Below are 24,038 nucleotides of genomic sequence, written 5' to 3'. Positions count from 1 at the left end.
CCATCCTATGCCTTTTACTCAAAATGAATCTTAATTGGGGTTGTTTGATGGGTTGTAATACTCTAATAATTATCTCATTTTCCATCAACTATTACTCGGTTTAACACATTAAGAACCATATGTTTCCTCTTTGAGGGCAAAAAACTGTGGAAAGTGTTATCAAAACTCGCTGCTTTAATTAAATTCTCTCTTGTTGAACAAGAAGAAATGTCTCAGTCTCTAAAGAATGACTGCTGAGATGTTCCATTAAATAATGGGGGGTGGGGAGTTGCAGAGAGCATCCTGGTATTTGTAGAACATTGACAACATCTGTAATAGGTAACATACTGAAATCCTCACAGTACGAGATTTTCAAGCTCCTTGTAGTCTGAAATTAAGGCCATATTTCTTCCCCATCAGGGGCTTGTTGCAGGTTTAAGCATTTGGTGAACTGCATGATGAGATGTAGGCAGTAGCACTTCTTACTTTTGAATGATTTTCCTCAAAGTTAGCTAACACTGTTTTCCCTCTTTACAAATTGCATCTGTATGTCTTAATTATTAGTGGCTATCCAGGATTCATATTCTCTTCAGTGTATTGGTCACCAGTATAGTTAAACTTCTTATATAAAAAGTTCTTGATACAAGTATAAGAGATGTATAGTCCTGATGACAGTAATTTGTGAAGTACAAGGGACTAAAATTCCTGATTTAAATGTTCTGGTCAGGATAGAGACTTTTTTCCAATTATTGTGGAATTCTTTAGCCTATTTTTGTTAGCTAAATAATAATGTCATGTAATAGGTAAGTATTCTGTATAAAAATGTGTGAATTTACAGCTTGTCCATGCAAAGTCCACTTGGGGTGCTCTGAGGATGCACTGGGTTGGAATTTATTTTAATCCACTGTAAATTATCCTGCACAAAGGCATAATTAGTGCAGAGTTTCTGATCTGGATATTATTTACTCTCTGCAGTCCTGTACAGTACCATAACATAAACATAGCTGTGTAAAGAGAATCCAGACCTCTTTGTATTTGCTACTTCAAAAATCAGTTTTTTCTTCATGCTCAGTAGACCACATGAACCAAATCTTGGCAAGTATTTCTACCAGAAAGTACTAAACCACAGTGCTTTTTGTAATGTGCTTTCAAGAAAGGGTACCTTTCTTACCTACTTGAGTGATACTTTTCCTCCAATCAAAACTTCGCATAAATAAGGCACTCCAGGCTTTGCATAAATAAGGAGGCCCTCCATAGGCCATGAAGAGAAATAGTTCTCTTCAACTGGTGATGCTTGAGGACTTGGAACAACCTTTGTAAGACTTGATCGATATGTGGTTTACCTCATCAAGTGCTCAGAAGCCCTAATGAGTAAAGCAGCAGCTGGTGTCCTAGTAAGTAATGCTGAAAAAAAGAAAAAATAAACAAAATTATAATATTAATTGTCCTTCCTCTAGACTCGTTTCAACCAGCGCCTTAGTAACCAGGATTTTGCCTTGGATGAAGATGACGATGAAATTGAGAGAACAAGCAAGTAAGAAACCTGTTTGGATGTGTTATATATGTATAGGAGAGGGGGTAACAAGTGTTATTCAGCAAAGTGGAATTCAAGTGACACAATTTTCTCCTGTCTAACTCAATTCTTGATCTAGATGATATCAAATAGTTTAGGATTTAAATCTGCTTTAAAAAGAGGGACAGGCTATTATATCTTTTCATTATTTATAGTGTCCAGAAGAGCTTGACATAATCCTCAGTCTTCACAGCCTCCAGGTAAAAAGACTAGATACACAAAGAAAACAGCAAAATATTCCTCAACATGGTGGGCAGTGACTTTAGCTAATCTATTCCTTAAGGCTTGTGTTGTGGCCATGACAATGGGAGATTTTTTGAAGGGTCTGAAAGACAAATAATGCCTTGGAAGTTTTATATCAAGGTCTTTCTATAGAGAACTAAAGGAAAACTGTAAGCTGAGAATTCAACTTCATTGAGGCATTTTCTGAATTGAGGAGTCGATTTTTGATAATGAACATCTGGATATAAACCAGAAAGGACACTGAAAGCAAAATCAAGCGGTTTAAGCTGTGATATAGTAGGGTAGAGGGAGCTAATGAAGTGTTAAAAGGATATAATGAAAACAGTGAGCCATGGAAAACAGCCTTTGTAGCAGTACTGATAGACAAAGGTTGAAAAAGACCGTGGTAGAATGGGGGTGTGAGGTAAGGATATTGCAATGAACAAGCGAGGAAATAAGAGACAAAAGCACCAGTTCTCCTTGCAGATAGGCAGAACTTCAGTAGATCTGCCCATGTGAGGGGCATGCTCTGATGGAGAACCTATTGCAGTAGGAGAGTCTAGCTGCTAGAACAAAGTGTTTGGCTAGGCCAGGAGGCAGCTAATAGTAACTGCATCTCCATCAACACCATCTATCTGTGTTCAGGAAAATTCTTGAGTAGAAAGATATTCCAGGTTTATGTTCCCATTCAAAGGTCTTGAAATGCATTCTCCTGTGTCCTTTCAGTGGTGACCATAATAAAATGACTTATGTTCCTGTCTGATGGAAAAGTTTTGTTTTCAGGTTATCATCAGAAGACAGTGAAGAAGCTTCTGCTTACTTTTACGATAGTGATGGTTCTGGTGAAACTGGGATAACTCAGCATCAAGGAGAAATGGACTTGCTTGGAGAGATTCTGGACACACTAAGCACACACAGTTCAGATCAAGGAAAACTCTCAGGAGCAAAGAGCCTGGATTTCTTTAGATCAATGGATGACATTGATTACAAGACTGCGGTTAGTCTTCTGCTTTCATTTGAAAACCAATCCAAGTCCATTTACAGTGGAATCCTGCACTTGTGGAATAAACAGCACGCAGCTCAGACACTGTAGCACAGTCCTTAGAATTGCTGATGTGTTTTCCTAGGGCTATATAACAGTACACTAATGCTGGCCACTGCATGATGGTTTTTCACCAGCCAAGAAATTGTCCAGATTACTAAATCATCTTGGAACAGTATTTTTCCCTTAAACCACATAGAGAGCTGTGCACAATGTAATAATTTACTTAATCAAATAGTTTAATATTATATTTATATCATTTTTTTTCTGTTTAATCTGATATGCCTTGAGCTGGTTTAGGATTTTTTAATCTAGTTTAGAAGGCATTTTTAATTTTCACCTCGTAGACTTAGACTAATTAGTGATACAATGATGTTTCCTTCTTGATTTAAGTCGTGAGATCCAGGTGGTAATTGCACCCAAAACACTGCTAGAATAGTACTCCAGAGTTTTCTAAGAGGGCTCCTAGAGGAACTCCAGAGTTTTCTAAGGGGGCTACCTAGATTAGATAGAGTTGCACTAGTCCAGTAGTGTAAACACACTGCTTGCCTACAGTTTTAAAATCCTCACCAAGTAACTGCTGTGGTATCAGCCAAAAAAGCTTAGTCTTTTTGAGTTCCTACAAATATCAGCTGTCCAACACTTACTTTGTGCTGAAAGGGATCCCATAGTAGAAGATTTGTTACTGGAGCAGCAAATACTGATGCAAATATTTATAAAGCTTGTAAAATCTTATATTATGAGTGTCACACAGGGGTTAGATTAATAAAATGACCAATTTTGTTTGACAAAAAAACTTTAATATTGAAAGTTGGTATAATTAATTACTGATGCAAAGAGGAAATGCCATCTGGTTTTAGTTTTAGTCCTCCTCCCTCTCATATTATGGGTACAAACAAGAAAAGTGTGTCTTTGTTCACTGTCAAAACTGCTTGTGCCAAGGCTGAATGGAGAGAGGAGACAAAAATCCTTTCTTTTTGTGGTACCAGAGGCAGTCCTTAGGTTGAGAGACAATGTTCTGTGAAGAAATGTAAAAACACTTGGCCTTGCATTTCATCTGGGATGGTTGTTTTGTAACACTGAGTCACAAAGAGAATCATGACTTAGGAACATGTGAAATGCCTTCCACAGTGCTTGTATTTCAAAAATACCGGTGTAGAGATGTTTCTTGTGACACTAACTATGAACACATTTCTTTCTTTCAGAACAAGTCAAATGCACCTAGTGAGGGCAACCTTACCCTGCTCTGCAGCAGTGCTAATGACCAGGCAGAGTGGAACCTTGGCCAGGATGATAGTGTCCTCCATGGGAAGCAGCTCCCCCCGTCACCAAGGAAGCAAGTTTCTTCTGATGGCCAGAGAGAATCTCTTTCAAGGATGGAAGAAGAGAAGAGTAGAAAAACCTTTGCTATTGACAAGATGGACACCACTAGTTTGACATCCCTATCTCCAGTACGACCAAGTGCCCAGTTTACTTCCCTGGAAAGTTTCAAAGCAGGCTTTTCTTCCTGTCAGTATGCAAAGTCTAATGAAACACTAAGCAATACCTCAGAAGATCAGCTCCCAGCAGGTCTTGCTCAACAGCCATCAATTCTGATCCCTTGGGAAAAAGGTGGGAAGGAAGGAGATGAAATTCCAGAAGAAGGCGGACTTCTTCAGGAAGTGGTGTCATTATGTAAACTGAATTCTGCTTTTCACTATGGTTTAAATATTTCAAAGGATAGCTTATCCAGTGGTAGCAGTGGAAATAAAACGTAAGAAAAGTATGAGAAGAGAAACTTGACTCCCATCAGATGTTAAAGGGAGACTACTCAGGACTCTATGTAACTCCATATAACATGATAACCAAAAAAAATGGAAAGGAATAAGAGATCTTCTGTTATAAAAATAATTATCTTCAGTTGAATATGCATTTTCTGCCATTAGACATACGCTTCTGTGTTTACTCAGTTCATTTGTTGGCTGTAGTTAGGTCCACAAGATGGAACTAAATATATGAATGCACTCTTAAATCAGGTACTAGTTAGTCTCTGTGTTAAAAATACAGCAAGTGTATGATGCTTCCTAGTGTTTCCTTCCTCTAAGCAGCAAGGGTGTTGCCTAAAGGTAGCCAGGTTTTGAAGGTACTATGTTAATTCCATTAGCATGAAATGAACCAAGCAGTCTGATTTGTCTGAAATGTACAAATGTTAATATTTTTAATGAATAATAATTGCCTTAATCTTTTGAGAAGGGGTTTAACTGTCTTAGAAGATGAATGCAAATCTACAAAACAGCAATAATGATTTTCCATGGCAGGAATTTGCTTCAGCAAAGGTTGGGGAGGGAAGGAGACTTTTTCCATTAAGGAATTTCTTGTGACTATAACTTGGAACTTACTCCAAACTAAAACTGTGGCTCTGTCTTCCAGACTTCAAAAAGGTAGCACGTGGTTTTCTCTCTTCTATAAAGTACATGAATTACTGAATTACAATGTGACATTTATTGACTTCTGTTTACAACTAAGACACTTTAAAGACACATCATCCAGTTTCCCTAGGTAGACTAATTCACCTAAAAATTCTCAGAAAGGAAAGTGTAAGTGGAATTGATAATTTCTATTATTTTTTATTTTCTGCAGCTTAATAGTTGGAAAATTAATATGTGCCTAATTTGTAACACTAGAAAGCTAAATTTACAGATTCAGATTGAGACTGCATATATCCAACTCTCTTTTTAGCCAAGCTGGACAACCAAAAACTTCTTTCTAAATTCAGTGAAGGAGAATAAATGGTCCTGATGTATTATGTATTTAGAAGAAGCATTTGTCCTTTTTCTGGCAGTGTTCCTTACAAATACTTGGATATTTAAAATTGACCATTTTTAATGCTCCATGGAGCAGCTCTTTCATTTTAAAAATGGTCTTCGTCTTTTCTTTTTCCACCTCACCATTGCATACCTTGTCTCCACAACAGCTCAGGATAGAAAAGACAATTAATCCATTTCAGCAGATAGGAATCATCAGCTTTGAGGGAAATTTGTGGTAAAGTTGGTAGAAATAGCACATAGGTATAGAATGAATCCTACCTGAGAAGAATGTTCTGCTGCTCTTCTAAGTCATGAAACTTTTTTTCTTTCCCTCTTTGGCATGAATGATTTCTGATAATCTCAGCCTAGGCCTGAGTGAGAGCATTCCTGGGGTTGGTATTTGGATCATACTGTGCTTTAGTACCTTAATAGTAGTTTGTAGCAGAGTTTCATATCAGTTGCCTCACTGAGATTTATTAATTTGTTTTCCTTCTAGCTGATGCAAGGTTTTTTTGGCTGTTCTTACAAGGCAGCTGACCTAAGGGAATTGCTCCATGGCATGGCAGAAGCACTGTTTGGAAGTTCACCAGAGAGGCTTGGTAGAGTGAGACCTGGGGTTTGTTACTGCAGTTTCATTTTGTTTCAGAATGAGAAGGGCTGGGCCAGTACTTGCCACTGAGGATGAGCCTCCAGAATTATTTTTTTTTAATCAATGCAACAAAGCTAAAAGGTTGTAAAAGTGCAAATCTTACAGAAATATCTGTGTCTGATCAAGCATGAACATTTTGGAGTGTATCTGCATTTCTGGAGAAGCTCAGTGTTCCAGAGTTAGCAGTTGTACATCCAGAGGTCTGGACTCCAGACTATTTGTTTATCCTTTGGTTTCCTCTTATGCATCAACATGGTATGTTCTGAATTTTTTAATAACAAAAAAAATGTTACTTGGCAAAATATTTTGCACTATTAGAAATCAAAAGTATCATACAAATTATGAAAACATTCGCTCTCAGCTTTCCAAATAGGTCAGGCCACGTGGTTCATGTGCTGTTCAGATGACAAAGCTCCAAAGCAACCTGATGGTTCCTTGTTTAAAGCTGGCATTAATGACTTGAGGGTATTCTTCTCCCTTCCTGGTACTAAACATTGCCCAAGCATAGTGCTGCAATTGTGTCTAAGAGAAGACAATACCCAGGCAATACCCAGTTTTTTGTTCTTGTAGTACTTCTCACTCCTTCTCATTCATCTCCTTGCATTTTGTGATGAGAATTTCAAAGTTCTCCTTTTCTTTTCCTCTACAACTCACATGATGTTTCTATCCATGGTTCAGTCTAAGTTGCTTTGTTTTCTTCATTTATTAAAGACAGGAAACAGTATCATGTTTTAAGGAGGAAAACAGAAAAGAAAAAAAAAACCAAGAACTTGTGGCCATCATTACTTTCAAAACCATCAAACACCTAAGTCCAGGAATACTGCCAGAAAATGGTTTTCAAAAATGACTGTCTAGTACTGGCATCAATCTTACTGGCTTTACATGAGAGTTAGAAAAATAATCACATAGGTTGTCCCATCCTGAGTTTTGTGAAATAAATATAGAAGCCATGTGAGACTGACAGTATTCTGAAGTTTTTATAAGGATCAATAAAACTGAAAGTTTGATAGTGGATCAGCTGGAAGTTTGATCTTTCAAAACTGAGGCATTGTGGTAATAATTCAGTGCTTCATGGAGTGAAAATGCAGGCTGAAAAGAAGTAAACAGATAAATAAAATATGGTAACATTCAACTTAGAATTATTTTAATTTCAGTCAGAATGTTTCTGTGCTTATGCTGCATTGTCTCCTTACTATTCACAAAGCCCATAGTTTGTTTAAAATTATTAAATAGTATTTTTTTTTGTTTTGAGCCTTGTATGGGTTCAGAAATAGCTTAGTCTTATAGATATGTTGATTTTAACTGTAGGTACATTTTTAAATCTGGAATATACAGCATCTTTTCCACTTACTATCAGTGATCTTTTAAAAAGGCTAATATTTGTGCCTTATTTGAATAGCATTGCCACTTACCAAATATATAAGAGTCCAAATTGATATTTCTGGTTCAGTACTCTTGTTCTCTGTCCTTGTGATAATATAAAACTGTTTATTGGCTACATATGCAGTATTTTTAGTACCTCATTGGGTTCTATATTAAGATATATTTTCCAGGTCCAGTACTTTGCAAGTTTTATACTTGTATGCTTTTTATGTGGAAATCCTTCTAGTGTCTTTGAAAATCATCAACATTGATCACCAGCTACTGGTGAGAACTGAATTCTGCTCAGTCAGAGCTCCTGTGGTCTTCTTTAGAGGCATCTCTTCTTCTGGATCTCAAAAATCTTCCCATTTCTCCCGTTTAAGGGAGATACCAGGTTATTTGATTAAGCTTTGTGGTCTGTTACTTACACATAGGAACAAATTTCCAATGTAGAAAGTCAAATCAGGAGTTGAAATTAATATTTTTAAGTTAATTTTGCATAGTTGTCTGCCTAAAATGAGCTGTATCACTCACCTGGTTTGGGAGAAAAAGGTAAGGGCAGTGGAAGGACAAAGGGATTCCTGGGTTTTTCCAGTGCAGTGTGGTGAAGCAGATCCACAGGAAGAAGGCCACAGGAGAGAGAATAACTTTGAAGAAATCCAGATTTCAGTTCTATCTCAGTTACAGTGGTTCCAGCTCAGTCATGCAGGCAAAAGTAATATTGCCTGTGGAGTTAACTCCCTGTGGGATTTGCAGAATGGCTAATACATTGTCCCAGTCAGAGCCTTCCCATTCACAGGTATAGTGATGTAATGAGGAAAACTGCAGATATCAGGGAAGGACTGTGGATGCAGAGGTGATCCCTACCCACCCTCTATGCATGCAGAGGGCAGTCTGTGTAGAATAGGCAGTGATTTGCTCTTTCATCTCACATATTTGGGTGTTGTGTAGTTCTGAAGAAATAGACTTGTTCTGAAGAAAAAATGTAGTTGTAGAAGTTGTCATAGAAGTTGTCAACTGAACCCTTCCTTGTCATTTAGCATTTCAGTGGTGCTGGTGGTGTTGGGGTGGGATCATCAGAAACTCTCAACCTTGGCTGAAGTCCCCTCTCAGGCATTGTAACACAGACTTCAGGCAGAGTTTTAGACAAGTGTTGGGTGCTTCTGAAAATCCCACCCAATCTATTAGAAGAGTGTTTTAGACCTTAAAATTCTGTTTTAGATGTCTTTTCAGGTTTTAGGATGAGCTAGTTTACCACCTTGTGTTCTTGTAACCAATGTAAAGTCTAGGCAAAAGAACAGTAAAACCAGGTGTTTATAACAGCTTCTCTTTATCCACCTACAGTCAATGATACTCATTTCTACAGAACAACTTTTCGTTGGTGCAGCTGTTTAATAGAATTGCTAGGACATCTAAAATATGTTCTGTATGCATGTAAGTAATCAAAGAAACATTTCATGCAATAATCAAGTGCCAGCATGAGGCCCCTTTGCAAGTGCCCGCTGTGTAATCCTGACCATACTGTGTCCTGTAGGAAGAACCCCTAACCATGGACCTCCCTGACTCCTCAGGGAGAGCTCAAGAGGAGCTTTATTTCCAAGGAGTTAGTATCTTCTCCCTTGGCACCAGCCTCTAGTCCAGGTGCTGTGAGACTCTAGCCAGTGTGTTCCCAACAGCCTGAAATTTCAGGCTAGACAAATGTGGCCAATAAATAGCTTCCTTATTGAAAAGCTCAGGATGGTGAGGGCTGTCTGTTCCCAAGCTATTGCAGTAAATCTCTGAAGAATGAATGTAGAAATAATTGCACCAGCAAAACCAGTATAAATGGTGATGTGACTTGTCTTCAGTAACTTCTTTGCTGCTATTAGGTGTGTCTGTCTCTGCCGGGTGTTGTTTACTTGTTAACAGAATCTGAGCTAACCAGAACGTGTCCTCATCTTCACCCCAGGAGCATGGACCACAGGTGGCCTAGAATTCCTTGGGGTGTTGAAAATATAAAGGAATGGAAAAGGATGATACAGCTTGTTTGTACAAAACCTTCCTTGATCTGTTCTGCAATATCTGTTCCACAGTTTCAGTCAGTGGCCAGTTGAAAGTACATGACAGGTCTTTTGGAAAGCTGCTTCACTTATTCTTGCAGAGTTTCCTGGTGAGTCCACAGCCACCTCAGTCTAGAGGCCCATCCACAACCCATGTAGTTGGCAGGGCCATTGCCATCCTCTGCTGGGTTGAATTATGAAGCAGGTAACACAGTTGGATGTTACTCCAAGGTGTACTGTAGTAAAGGGTACTCAATTAAATTGTACTATTACTTAGGTCAATACTAACGACACTTGTATTTAGAATCCAGTAACAGTATTAGCATTTGGAAAATAAGTTGAGTTCAAGTACATTGACATCTATTATGATTCTGTATAAATTAACATTCTCTTAAAAATAAGGGAGCAATTTGGTTGGGAGGGGGGAAATGTATTGACTTTCAAATCTTCAGTGAATTTTGTGCAATATTTCTCCTTGTTTCAAAGTAATTTAGTAGTGCACATCTGCTTTCAAGCAGATCCATGAAATTGTATTTTTCAGAAATGTATAAAATTAGATGTAGCTTTGAAATATGGTTGTATGATAAAACATGAAGAAATATATTCTAATGAGGAAAATGTATATTTGTAGTGACTGGGAGTGATTATGGATGTCACATTCTGTAGAAATAATAAGGCCTAAGCCACTGTTCACATACCAGTAGTTCCAGGTAGCTCTAAAAGTAAAACCTGGTTAAATTGAAGTCAAGTTAACTATTAGAATTTATGATATTTAGTTTCTGCTTTGATCACTTGTTTATAATGGGTAAAATGTTGAGGTGTTAAGCACTGCTTTTCAGAACCAGCAATGAGGTGAGAGTTCATAGCAATGACCAGAAGAATTTAGTTTGTGACATCCCTAATTATTTTAAGTCATTACTTAAAACTTCCAGTAATGTTGCCAGTATCTTTTTAAGTTTTTGTAAATTAATTTCTTTGTATATTGATGTACATTTTCTTTTAACCTTTTATTTTTCCTTGAGACCTTCTTTAAATTAATATACTTGAATGAGGCAATAAAGCACTGTGGAAGAAGTAATCTTGGTGCAGCTTGCACACAAGCACATCACGTCTCTTACTTCATGATTTTTGAGGAAGAAGAGCAATTTAAAATGCTTAGATTCTTGGCAAACTGTCAGTTTGTGTTTGTTAATTTTAAATATGTGTCAGATATGATGAGAAATGTCTCGACACAGAACAAAGAAACATCATGTGTCTTGATGCTTCTAATTTTATTTTTTTTTTTTTTTTGCATAACTTTTTTTTGGTGACCCTTCCCAATAATGCTCCTTATTGTGAGCCTTTAATACGTAAAAGAGAGGCATAAAGTACAGGACACATTGAGATGTTATTGATAGTTTTGAGATAAAAAAAACTCACAGACCAAACAACCAGCATTGTCCTTACAGTTTTAAAAATGTAGTTAGTTACTGACATTTTAACCAAACTAGAGCCAAGTTTACTCCATGCTTTTGCACCTTCTGGACTACTGTTCAAAGTCATCTCGAGAACTGTAATTCTGACCTTAGACTACTGTTAGTAGTGCACTGTCTAGATGTATTGAGCTGTGATGTGTGGTGTGGTTTGTTTTTCCTGTTTCCTTCCAAAATTTGTGGCATCAGTAGAAGTTTTCAGTGAATTCCACATTACCATAAAGTGCCCAACACTGTACTATAAAATAAAATTTAACAATATCAAAATTCCTTGGTGATGCAGGTTCTTGTTTGGTGGGTTGATCTGAGCAGCATATTCAGGCTTACCAGGCATAAAGATTAAAATTATTCTGTATTATTTTAGAAGTTTTTCTCTATCAAGTGAACATTTCATTTTCTCAAATGTAGAGAAAGCAGAATGTGTTTTCTTGAATGCAATAATGAATTGATTAGTGAAAACATTAAATGTTGATGTCCTTTGAAATTCCAGTGGTATTTTGGATCTTTTAAAAACCTTAGCTAATCATTCATTTTTTTGTTAAACAGCTTTTCTTGGGCTCTAGATCTTCAAATTACTGCCAAAAGTAGGTATATTATCTTTTTTCATAGATTAAGAAATCAACATAGTAAGGAGAAACAAGTAAGAGGAAGGTACAGTAATAATTGATGGGTGCTGTGGTTTGAACCTTTCATATTAGATGTTAAAATAACTGTAATCTCACCAAGTACTTTTGTCCTGTTCAGCCAAGTATTATCAGAGAGCTCTTGGGGATCCTGTTGGTGAGGGAGGAGGGGTGCCTGACCTCCTTGGATCTGATGAGGGGTGAGACTGTGCCGCTGAGAGGTGCTGGGACCTCCCCCTTTTGCAAACCTGGACAGCTCCTGCTCTTCCTGCTCTGCTGCCCTTGGGCCTGGTTGCGGCCCCCTCAGCACCCGATGGCACTGTTGGCCTGTGTGACCCACTTGTACATCTGGTGACCTGCCTTCATCCCCCTCCTTGAGGCTGCTGCGGGGAGGCTGCTGCAGAAAGCATCTCTTGGCTTCAGGGGAGATGGGGAGTAAAATGAAGGTAGGTTTTATCTGTAACTTAGGTGGCATAATGGATGTGTAAGGGGTGAGGTGACCCTGGCTGGTCTCTGTTTCTCCATCCTTCTCAGGGGGAGGGCTCCTGACTCTTCCCCAGCTCCAGCACGGAGGAGCTCCTCCATGGCCTGTAGGTGGATCTCTGCCCCCATAGACCTCCCTGGGCTGCAGGGGCACAACTACCTCACCATGGGCTGCACCTCGGGCTGCAGCGGAATCTGCTCTGGCACCTGGAGCACCTCCTAGAGCAGCTCATGCCCCTCCCTCCTCACTGACCTTGGTGTCTGCAGAGCTGCTGCTTTCTCACACTCTCCTCTCTCTCAGCTGCTATTGCTCAGTGCATATTCCCCTTTGACTGTGTTATCCCAGAGGTGCTGCCACTGTGGCTGATCAGCTCAGCCTTGGCCAGCCATGGATCTGTCCCGGAGCTGCCTGGTATTGACTCTACCAGACATGGGGGAAGCTTCTCACAGAAGCTTTTAAATGTAGTTGCAGGTGTATGACTATCATTCAGCTAGAATCTTCCATTGAACGGCTATGCAGTATAATCTCATCTGTTATTCACTCTTCTGTATTAAAAGCATTTTGATACCTTATGCAGACAAACCATAGAGACTATGGTTTCAATATTTATATAGTCAATCCACAAACTGATGAGAAAACTACAAATTATCTTGATAAAAAACAATGAGGGTGTGATTTTAACAGTTGCTGTTAGACTGGTGCTAGCTTACTGCAGCCAGCAGGCTGATAACAGCTGTGAAGTGTGGTAGCAAAGGAATCCTCACTGCTAGATTAAGCATAGCACATCTTGTAGTCCTTTGATTTTCCAGTAGATATGCCCACATTTTTATACCTGTTAAAATGATAGCTGTGAAAATTAACTTTTTTTCTTAGGTCCAGATTATGAGTCAACTGAGGACATTATGAAAGCTGTCTTTGCATAAGGAGCAGGAAGGTATGAAGTCTTTCAGGTAAAGATTATCTGCTTTCCTTAGTATTTTATCTCAGGGCACTGAGAGTGTGGTTGCAACTTGGCTTCTGAGGATGTTTGAGTTAAGTTCTTTCAAACCTGAGAATGAGAAAGGACTGAAAAAGAGGAGATAATAAGAAAAGGCAGTCTAAGTTAAGTTGGCAGATTTTACACAGATGGTACAGCAGGACTCTTCCTGTCAATACAATGCTAAGTGTCTGTGAAAAACTCAGAGGGGTTTGATGTAACAGCCATGTGGTACCACTCTGGGTACGAAAGCCGGCTTGTGTATTAGGAGTTGTGTCATTTGAGGGAAGAATGCAGCTTAAAGCACCAATTTACTGGAGACTTATTTAGAAGGAGAAATCAGAAACTCTCCTATTCTTTAGTAACTGCTTGGTTGTGCTTCAAAAGCAGATGAGAATTGCTTTTGCAACTCACTTTTGCTTTCACACAATGTAGCTGCAGCTGTTCCTGAATGATGGACAAAGCACTTCATTTTCATTCCAGAACTCATTTTGTGTTAACCTCATGTTCACAAAATGAAAAATAACTGTATCAAATTCAGGGATTTAGATTTTTATTTGATGTGACAAGCAATAGCAACAACAACAACAAAAACCTAAGCAATGCCTGGAGTGTTGTGGGTTTGCTGGTATTCAGATAAAGCAGAGTAGAGTCTGTCTGCAGATTTTCAGAAAAAAAAAAGCTAACAGCTTCTTGCATTTCAAAAGCCCAAAGGCAGTCAATCTTGTTGGAAATTCTGTATGAAACATAAACAAGTATTAGTTCTAAATGCAAAGTTTGGGAAGCATATTTGGAATATGTTATGGGCTGTATATTGTTACCTTTGTGTGACTGCCCGTTCCACATTCCTCCTGAAAGTCGGAAGGGCTGGGCTCCTGATGGTGTGCTGCTCCACTGATTTTTTATTTTTGGGTCCACTTCTCTCAATTGTTACTGAAAGACTGGGAACAAAGCAGCAACAAACCCCACCACACAACTCTGAAGAAGAAAGGTACAGCATGGCCTACAAAGAATCTACTAAACTTGGTTGCAAGGCTTCTCCTATTAGGTCTGTTACCTGTTTTTAATTGTTAAGTCCTAAACTACTCAGTTTCATGGATGAGACACAGTAGAGATGTACTCTGCCACATACTGCTTACACAGTACTCATTTGCCAAGTTTGTTTTCCAGCTGTGTATAATTCTGTGAATAACTCAACTAAATTGTGGTACTCTGCCTTGAAATGTGCTTTAGGAGTTGTAGTTACAGCAGAAAGTTCTGTCCTGCCTACTCAGCTTAGTTCCATCCTTGCATTGACTCCACATTCAGTAATACATGGCTGTATGGAGACAGCAGTGTTCTGTTCACTGTTCTTGAGAAAATAACCTGTTAATATAGTACCACCTGTTTAGCAATGAGGAGGATTATGTACTTAAATGTTCAGCTGAATAATACATACAAACATCTGACATTTGGCTCGCTCTGAGAATAGGTGGCATGCTTATTTAACGATTTCAAAAATGTTAAAACGGTGAGGTAGAAATTAAAATGTTATTTTAAAATATTTGTATCTAACTTACTGATTAACTCCTATTCTACATTTCCCCTTGGCATATTCATACTGGGGGTCACAGTAGCTGTACTTGAACAATATACTGAACATTGTTGACATTTCAGCCTAATTAGTTGCATCCTATTTTGTGATTTGTCTTTGGTACTTTGGGTTGCTGGCCCAGGATTTTTTTTAACTTTTTTTTTTTATGCTCATCATTGTCTCATTCTAAATGTCAACAGACCAGTATTTGTGTAATTGTTTTTTCCCCTTACTTCTTTTCTTCCTAATGTCAGAAAATTTGACAAGCGATTTTTGCATCTTAGGCAGGCTGGCAGGCTACACAAGAAAAATACATCCCAGGACTGCGTGACAAATGAAAACTAATCCGGTCTGTGCAGGTCTTGATTGCAGTCATATATTTTTCTGGCCAGTGGTCACTGTAACACATAGTTCTGAACCAGAATGATCTTCTCTGGGACTGGTCTAATCATTTGTGCCAGCATTGGGCCACCACAAAAGGCAGATTTGCATCTTCTCTGTTGGGCTCATTTCTCAAGCAAAAACCTGCTGGAGCTTCCTTCTCCCTGGGGTCAGGTTTATCACAGTTGTCTGTGATCCTGCCATGGATCCCACTGGAAGAAAATGCTTGGCACTAGGCATGTTCAACTGGGCACTGAGGTTTTATACATTCCAGATGGAAAGTCTCAAACTGTTGATTTGCTTTAAATGACCCTCACTTGTGCCCACGGGACTGTTTAAATGTCTGGAAGAGCTGCAGTCACTGACACAGGAGTATGCACTGCCAGAACCTGAGGGACAGGAGCAGTGCAACTGTTGCTTTTCTGGTTTGCTTTTTTTCCTACTTTGTCACTGGGATCTAGGTCAAGGTTGCTCTGTTTGTGGGTGTTTCTAGGTTGTTCTAGCCAAGGTGTGAAGAACTGTTCCCACAGTGGTGCTGCAGGCAGCCAGGAAGGAGAGCCTGATGCTTTCTCCTTCAAAATAAGCCTGCACTCCTGGCTGGTCCTAAAGTGGCTGTGGTACAGGCAGGGTGCCCTGTCTCACTGGATGCCCACAGCTTGTTATATGGGCATCCTCTCCCTGTTTTCTGAGGAGGGATCAGAAGCAGTTAAGGCTGCATTTATTTGTTTAAACTGTTCTGTCCTTGGAGCAAAAATACTTGGAAACACTCCTCACATCTTCCCTGAAGATTTACACTTCCTTAATTTGCTTAACAACTGTGCACTTACCTAGGGATAACACTGCAACTCCTGTGTGCCAGCTGTGTGGGAGACGCTCAGTTGTTTATTTGTGGGGCAGAAAGTTCTGTAGCCTGAGGCTGCCCCATGGCCTGGCTGCCTGGGCACTGCAAACGTGCAGCAGTGCAGGGGCTGCTGGCACAGGTGACAATGGCCACAGCCAGCATGGTCACATTGCCTTGGGATGGCCCTGCACAACCCTTCCCTCCCATTCCTCCCCTGCTGCTGCTCCTGCTGAATCTCTGCTGCCAAGAAGGGTTAGCGCAGGTGCCAAGTGAAACTGAGTGGGTTTAAATTGGAAACACACGTTTTTGTCAGCACTGGTTATTACAGTACATGCCAGTGGAAATTGCACTTTTGCTGGAACTACAGGTGGAACCTGAAAGGTCACACACAATATTGAACTGGGGAGAATGGCATACTTCAAATGGTGCCATGAGGAGCATGGAACCAGATGAAGGCCTGTGTGGCTTTTCTCTGATCAGAAAAGATGATTTAAAGCCATGATTTGGACATGCCCGCCTCTGTGGTGCTTGACAATGTTAGATGGATTGCTGGGGAAGGAATTGCTTTGTGAAATGTCTCTGGGGAAGGAAAAACCATGGCCTGATAAAATCAGAAATTAAAAGCAACATTTGTGAAACCAAGTCAAAAAATAGCAAAGTTGCTCAAATTGGTTGCAATATAAAATCTCCCAATACATTTTTACCCAATAAATATAATTTGAAAGAATGTAAACTCAGAAAAAGCATGACCTAATTGAGACCTCTGCCTGGCCTTCAGTACCTCACCTATGCCTTAATTTATAATTTATGCTCTGGCTTTTTGCTGTGCAAGAGGTCTTCACACCTCATGGCATGCATTATAGATGGAGGAGTTTAGGTTAAAACATGCTTTTACTGTGAGGATTGGGATACTGCCCACTCTCCACATCAAATTCATGTGTGCAATTTAAACAAGACCTCACTCTGCTCCCAATAAATGCACACCAGATGTATCTTTTATAAATGTTAGGTTTTGCAGCATCTTGACACATGCCAGTAGTTTGAAGGCTGTGCATGCTTCAGTGGGGCATGAAAGCCCCGTCCATTCATTCAACTGTGACATCTTGCAATAGGCGAAATTCTAGTGATGTCAGCTATTCACTGCTCAACTTCATTGAGTTACAATGCCTAATCTGATGCTCTTTTTTTGAATTGTTTTCAGAGGTGTCAGTTTTCTTTAGCTGAGAGGTGATTGAATAGCACAGGAAAAAGGAACTTGGCCAAAATCCTCTGATCTGTGATTCCTAATGTTATGTGACATTACACATGTAAAGGTTTGTCCTGAAGTGAGACTTAGGGCTTATGTTAAATAAAACATAGTACAGACATTTGGGGCTGGGAAAAAGACTTTGCTGTCTCTTATCTGGAGACAAGCTTTCTACTGTGGGACTGTATTTATTATGGATGTTTTAAAAGTGTGTCAGCTACTTATTTAATACTGTAAATAAGATTAATTTTATTATTAATTAGCATCTGTGGGAACAATAATCACTAGCCAGATGTAGACAATGACAGAAATAATCACTGGCCAGAAACCTGGATGGGCAGCAAAGGATGGTGCAGATTGCAGTGCTGAGGCTGGCAGCCCTCACTGTTCATCTATTCACAAGCATGGAAAATGTTTCTTGATCACTTGATTTCTAATTGCAGACTTGACTTCTTAAACTGTAAATATACTTCTGATCTAGGGATAATTTCCTTTGTAATTGCATGATGAAAGAATCCCATAAAGTAAAAACAATATAGGATTCGATATAATCCGTATTTATTGGTCATTTTGATCCTGTACAGAGCAAAACAGTAATATGAATACAGCATCTAAACTATGAACATATTATGTACATATAGAGAAGGAACAGTTAATGTTACATAAAACAGAGAAGGCACATAATGCAAGGTAATGCTCACTGTTTCACAGGTTGGATGCCACCTCTTCCAAGGAAAAGGGAATGGACCATGAAAGGGGATAAGTTGCTTCATCCTTCCCCTGCCTCTGAGTACCTTTGGAGGGATTTGGTGCAGAGCAGACTGTATGCTCTAACTTAGCACCCTCTCTTTGTTTGTAGAAGGCTATTCGACATGGAGAGAAGGTTAAATATGTAAGGCTTGGGAGTATATTGAGCTTTTTTTTTTTCCTTTAATGGATAGATTGCAAGTGATCATGAATAATATATTATACTTCAAGCTTTTTAGTCAAATAGTGAGAGAGATTAAACAAATGGAATTCTGAAATATTTTAAGACTTTCATGTGGAGATCCTGCCAGAGTAGTAGAGGTTGCCAGTGCTTTTTTGGGAACCAGAAGCCAAGTTCAATATTTTTTCTTATAGCAGCACACCTGCTCTCCACAACTCCTAGATGTTATTGCTCCTCCCTGAATGTCTGTGCTTCTATACATTCTATTAAACCCCTGGGCTGAGAAGCAGAAAATACCTTGGCATCTTCTATCTCAGTCTTAATCTGTGGGTTAAATTTCATCAGGGATGTTATTAGAGACTCTTTAAAATGTATTCTCTTTTGTTTTAGCTGTTGTTCCCTGGCTGAGACATGGGCCAGAAGGGTCAGTCTTCCTAACCATGCATATTATGGTGGCTATAGCATGTTCATGAAGTGAAAGCTTTGGGACTTTTTGTGCCTCTCCAGGCTGCCAATTGAGCATTTCCAGATGCAGCATTTACCTCCCTGCTGCCTTTGGATGTTGCTTCGTTAATGCAGATTTTCAGGAAGTGTGTTTGGAAATGACTTGTTGCCTTCTAGGCCTCTTTTTTTTTTTTTTTTTTTTTTTTTGTTGCTTATAAGATCATAGAGTTTTGAATATTCCACATTTTAATCCCTATTTGAAGTAAAACATGCTCCCTGCGAGTTATCCTACAAAGATCTGTTTCAATAGGTAATTCTAATTCCTGACTCACCATCATCCTCCCACTGTTTCTTTTGGCCTCACTGCTGTGAAAGTCCAGCTTCCACCTTGCTGCGATCCAGCTTTTGCCTCCACCTCCCTCAAGTGCCATTTACTTTCATTTCCTTTTCTTCTCTCATTTTTCTGTGGATTTCCACCACTCTTACTTTTATCACTTCCTCTCCACCGAGGCTGACAGCAATCTCAACTTACTCTAATCTTAGTTTAAAGGTTTTTTCCCCTGCCTTCTGTCTCCTTGACTTACTTTCTACAAACCACACTTGTATTTCACTGTGAGATTTTTCTCTTTGTTGTGCTTTTATAGATGTCTTTTTAATTCTCTAGGAGCATATTCCTCCTGAACTCTCTTTGGTCTGTATGAAAAGTCTTCAGGCTTTCATCTTCTCTGCCTCTTCTTTCCTCTGCACACGCTCCTGGGTATCTTGCTCAGCCCTAAAGATTCTCTCTGTGGCAACACTTTCTGGAATATTTTATTACATCTCTACAGATTGTTTTTCAACTGTCTCCCAAATTTCATCCAGAAAGTCAAACCATAGAGAAGAGCAGATTTACTTTTCAGCTACTTCCTTATTCTTATTCTTTCCTTGTGCTTTCCTTCAAGTTAGTTCTCCTTGCAAACTGACTCCATCTTCAGCTGCTTTCTCTCTTTTGTCCTTTTTCCTTGGATAAGGTAATAATTAAGCCTGGAGGGGATCTGCTGATGTCATCTAGTTAAACCTCCTGCTCAAATAAAGGCAGACTTCAAAGTTAGATCTTTATTATAACCATTCTACTGCTTTTTCTGATATCAGCTAATTTCTCTTTTTCTTTCTCCATCTCTGCTATTCCCTGAGATCTCTATCAATTCTCTCAGTTGAGCTCATTGACCACAAAATCGAGAGCATAAAGCAGGTGTGTGGAAGCATATTCTTTGTGTCCACTTTGTTAGTCCAGTGCTGCTTCTGCTGCTTGAGCCTAATTCATTCTTCCAGATTTGTCCTAGTGTTCAGAGCTTGCTGTCCCCAAGATTTTCCCAGCCTTCTCTTCCTCACTCACTTACTGCTTGTCCCCTTGTTATCACAGTCTCCCATGTGGAGACTTGGCCACTTTCTTGACATGGTTTGTCTTTCTTGTGAGTGAGGCAAAAAGGAAAAAAAAGCCATGATTTGAAAAGATCCGGAGAAAAGAATTTCTGCTCTCTCTCATCATAATTTTAGTAACTTATTTTTCCACTATTTCCTCAGTTTTCTTTTGAACTCTCTGAATTTAGACTGCAGCTGTACAACAGCAGTTGCATTCAAAATAATAAGCTTCAGTAGTAAAGCTGTAAATTTGGCCGGAATAAAATCTGCCATGCATTTTTGCTGTGACTACATTCTTCCAACTCAGCTTGAATCCAACCATCCACTCACATTTTCTGTAGTGCCTTGTTTTGAAAGATATTGGTGAGGTCTGCACAAAGTCCTGAATGTGCTTACTATCATAGTTACTGCTAATCATCTAATATAAAAATAAATGTGAGTGGCATTGATCTTCAGTAATCCCTTAAGGGGTCATCCAGAATTAATTATCATTTATTCAATTAAGGATCATTAATTGAAAAGATGAGTTAAACTCTTGGATACTGAGTGTGCGTACCCTGTTATGCAACTCCTGGAATAATCTGGGGGTTGATGTTGGGATGTTTCACTGCTGTGGGCACATGCAAGCTGAAGTGCAGAAAGAAATGCCTTCATGGCCTTTCCACTCTGTTGCCTCCTTATTGTGGATTCAGTTTGTGTGGGAGCAATGTTTGTGATTTAATTACTTGACTACGTCTGAAAATTGACTGCATGAGTTACAGTTAAATTTTGCCTCTACATTCCAAAAACCCCTTTGACATTGAATAAATTTTTGGCACAAAGAATCATACAATCATTAAGGCTGGAAAATACCTTTAAGATCATTGAGTCCAACTGTTAACTTACATTTTCAAATGTCTATTTCATTACAACATTTCTTTGTATCAGATATTTGTTTCATTGCATTACATGTCAATGTGATTTTTATTACATCTATGTAATTGTCTGTTTCATTACAAGATTTCTTCCAAGCTTCTTCATTACATTTCATGCATTTGTTTCTTTTTTGACACAGCAACCCTTTTGCTGCTGAGGTTTATGAGGTAGTTAAATAGGATTATCCCTGTTTTAAAAGAGGAAACTTGAGGCATAACAATTTATTTGCCCATGATCTTATGAGAAGTCTTAGTTCCAGGAGAAGCACCAAGTTTGGCCTAATTATTTTCAAGCCAATGTTCTACCTGTAGGCCACTTATTCCTCTTTCCTGGTATTTTCCATGAGCTTTAGGAAACATTTATTTTGGCATCCAATGTACATTTGCAATGCAAGAAGCAATAATTTTCTAAAAGGGATGATTGGGTAATATTGTAATAGGAAAAAGGCAGTAGTGTAGATGCACACAACTTGTTTAGGATAATTAGATTTAATATCTCCTAACAGGTCAGGTTGTGCCCACCGGGTATTTTATGCCACAGTCTTTTATCCTAAGAGAAATATGTTCTTTTGGAAACTGAAACTCATTTCACTTTCATTTTAGTAGAAGGTGGAGGAACAGCAAGTGAAACAAAAGAACTAGAAGGAAGAAAAACAAATTTGAAGCATCTAGTTCTAGTACTAAAACCTTTGATGAAAGAATTACAATGTCTTTATTGTACAGACTTAGCTGATTTGTCTGCATCATCTTCTGCAGCAGTGATTGCTAGGCAGCCAAAGGAGAGTGCAAAAGGAGAAGCTGTTATCCGTGTGGTGTCCAGGACAGGCAGTTACATTTATTCCAGGAGCCATTACTGTCCATAATGCCTACTGCTGATTATCAAGGCTGGAGTTTCCAGTGCAAATAAAAATTGTCCTTGGATGGGCTGGTCATCAGCAATGATAAATGTCATTTGTTCACTACTGAACTTAAAAGGAAAGCAATGAAAGAATTGTTGTAATATTTATCAGAAGGAAAATGAATATATCTTACATATGTTCGGTGTCCCCTTTCAGCCAGGTCTGAGGATGGAGGAGTGGCTTTGCTTTCTTCTAGATCAGTCTTTCCACAGGTGGTGGCTGCACCATGTTCCACATCTCTACCCGGGACCCTTCCTTCTCCTGGCGGCTGGGGCTGTAGGTGCCCTGTGTCGCCCGTTTGCTGGCAGTGACAGCGGAGACCACCATGGCCAAGGACAGCACCACCAGCAGGGCCAGCGTCACCAAGCCAATGGCTGTGAATATGCTCGAGATCAAGTCAGCTGCCAGCTGCAAGGATGGAAATAATTGCAGTGTCATTGTCACCAAGAGAAGACTGAGACACACTTGGGCTACCCCGGAGGGAAAACAGAAAGCATTCTATGAATCAGGCTTTACAAAGGTGAGTTACTGCTGAAGCACCATTTATTGTAGGGAACTACATTAACCCCTCCATTTTGATCTTTGGACTCTTCAGAATGTGACTGGATGGTTAGTGTTCAAGGCAGATGAATTTCTTGTAAGGACACATTTCTTTTGACAGCTTCCTTACCTTGAAAATAACCTGCAAGTTAATATGTCTGTGGGCTGCAGTAGTAATTCAGCAGTTATTTAATCCTTCAATAAAAATTCATTATTCCTAGTTTGCTTGTTCCTAGAGCACATTATTGCTGGTCTTTGCTACTGCAAGTTAAACATGAGCTAGTTTGAACATATATTGAGCTATATTTCTGTTTATCTTGCTGGAGGAGTGAAATTTATATGAATATTTATATATATATATATATACACTTACATATATAGAAATATTGCTTACAATAAATATTGTAAAATGTAGTATTTCTACAGACATTCCTACCAGTAAACTTTTCTACCAGTATGTTTGCATGAAATAAACGTATAGAGGCTGCACAAGAGTGCATAATCAGTATATTTTCACAGGTAAATTTTAAAATATTAATGCATATCTTCCGTATATAGACTTCATAGGTTCATCTACAGAAACATAAGCAGTACAGTACAGGATGAATATAAAGATGCTCTGGTTTTTTGGTTTTTTTTTCAGTTTTCATGTGGCAGTGGGAAATGTAATAATGTCAGAAGGCAGTGTGCACATAAACCAATATGTCAGCTGGAAAAACTTCAGACCAGAGAAATTTTATAGATGGTAGATGAATGTTTTGTACACATCTATGTATGCACTTTCATGTGTAAAAAATGCTTATGGTGAGGAGAGCAATGAAGTGATGTGGTTAGTGTGGAAAAGTGGTCACTATGGACAGAATGACCCTAGCAGGAATTGAACTTCTGGGCAGATTCTGCCATCCATCATCTTTTGATTTGTATTACAAGTGACAGCTGAACTGCCTGAGATGAATGCGTGCTTGAGGCTGAACTTTCAAATCCCCAAATATTTAGAAACAGAAAACAGTAGGTCAGAGCTTGTTTCCCAGTTAGATGCTCCATGTTGCAGGATATTTTAGTGACCTGCTTACTTGTCATGTCTAAGGAAGGGCAGTCACAGTCCAGAGCATGAGGATGATTTTGCACTCAGTGATGGATGCACTGGAAGTGGATGCTCTGTGTGTGCATCACCCTGGACTCGCGCCTTTGCTGGAGAGCAACAATGCCAGAGGGAAAACGTTAAAACAATCCTGTCTCTCTTTTTTCCTCTCTCCAATTCCACACTGATGTAAAAGGTCCTGCTATAATAGTAAAAGCAATTTTGGCTCAGGGGTTCTCTCCAGGGGATAAATGATTGACTAGGATATTTTCCTCTGTCCTTGATGGCTAAATATATGGTCCCTGTGATTTTAAATACATTTTTCCCAATAGAAATAATATAATGCAGGTGTCAGACCAAATGACTACTACTCTAAAACAAGGTGGCATGAAGCATGTTGGTCTATTAAATTGTATTGGATTGGAAAGGTTATTTCATCTTTGGATAGTCTTACAGACATATTTGAGATCCTAGTTTTGCTCTGTACTCTGTTGGACTATATGACCCTTGTTCCTCTTATCTCAGAGAGGCAGCAAATTTTTAATGGAATTTTTTTCTCAGAAGCTCTCTTTTGTTTTCATTG

The 24,038-nt window shown here is 39.0% G+C and overlaps 2 protein-coding genes across 6 annotated transcripts in view; one reads left to right on the top strand and one right to left on the bottom strand.

Annotated features, from left to right (window-relative positions):
- Positions 1-11,567, top strand: part of DENND1B (DENN domain containing 1B) — a 165,260-nt gene extending 153,693 nt beyond the window's left edge. For 3 of the 5 annotated variants that reach the window (XM_014250801.2, XM_014250800.2, XM_014250798.2), the window contains 3 exons: positions 1,437-1,513; positions 2,546-2,771; positions 4,022-11,567. In XM_014250801.2, the coding sequence (XP_014106276.2) occupies positions 1,437-1,513; positions 2,546-2,771; positions 4,022-4,573 (855 nt within the window). In that variant the 3' untranslated portion in view covers positions 4,574-11,567. The remainder of the gene's footprint in view (positions 1-1,436; positions 1,514-2,545; positions 2,772-4,021) is intronic. The other 2 variants (XM_005521254.3, XM_014250799.2) reach the window with 1 other exon arrangement.
- A 10,142-nt stretch (positions 11,568-21,709) lies between these two features.
- CRB1 (crumbs cell polarity complex component 1) overlaps positions 21,710-24,038 on the bottom strand; it is a 97,778-nt gene continuing 95,449 nt past the window's right edge. Inside the window, exon 12 of the mRNA XM_088060497.1 lies at positions 21,710-22,242. Within this exon, the coding sequence (XP_087916623.1) occupies positions 22,027-22,242 (216 nt within the window). The 3' untranslated portion in view covers positions 21,710-22,026. The remainder of the gene's footprint in view (positions 22,243-24,038) is intronic.

This window comes from Pseudopodoces humilis, chromosome 10 (genome assembly GCF_049639895.1).
Source record: "Pseudopodoces humilis isolate 2021_Gansu_Grassland_sample_001 chromosome 10, ASM4963989v1, whole genome shotgun sequence".
NCBI lineage: Eukaryota > Metazoa > Chordata > Aves > Passeriformes > Paridae > Pseudopodoces > Pseudopodoces humilis.
This window is presented reverse-complemented; position numbering and strand designations above follow the sequence as displayed.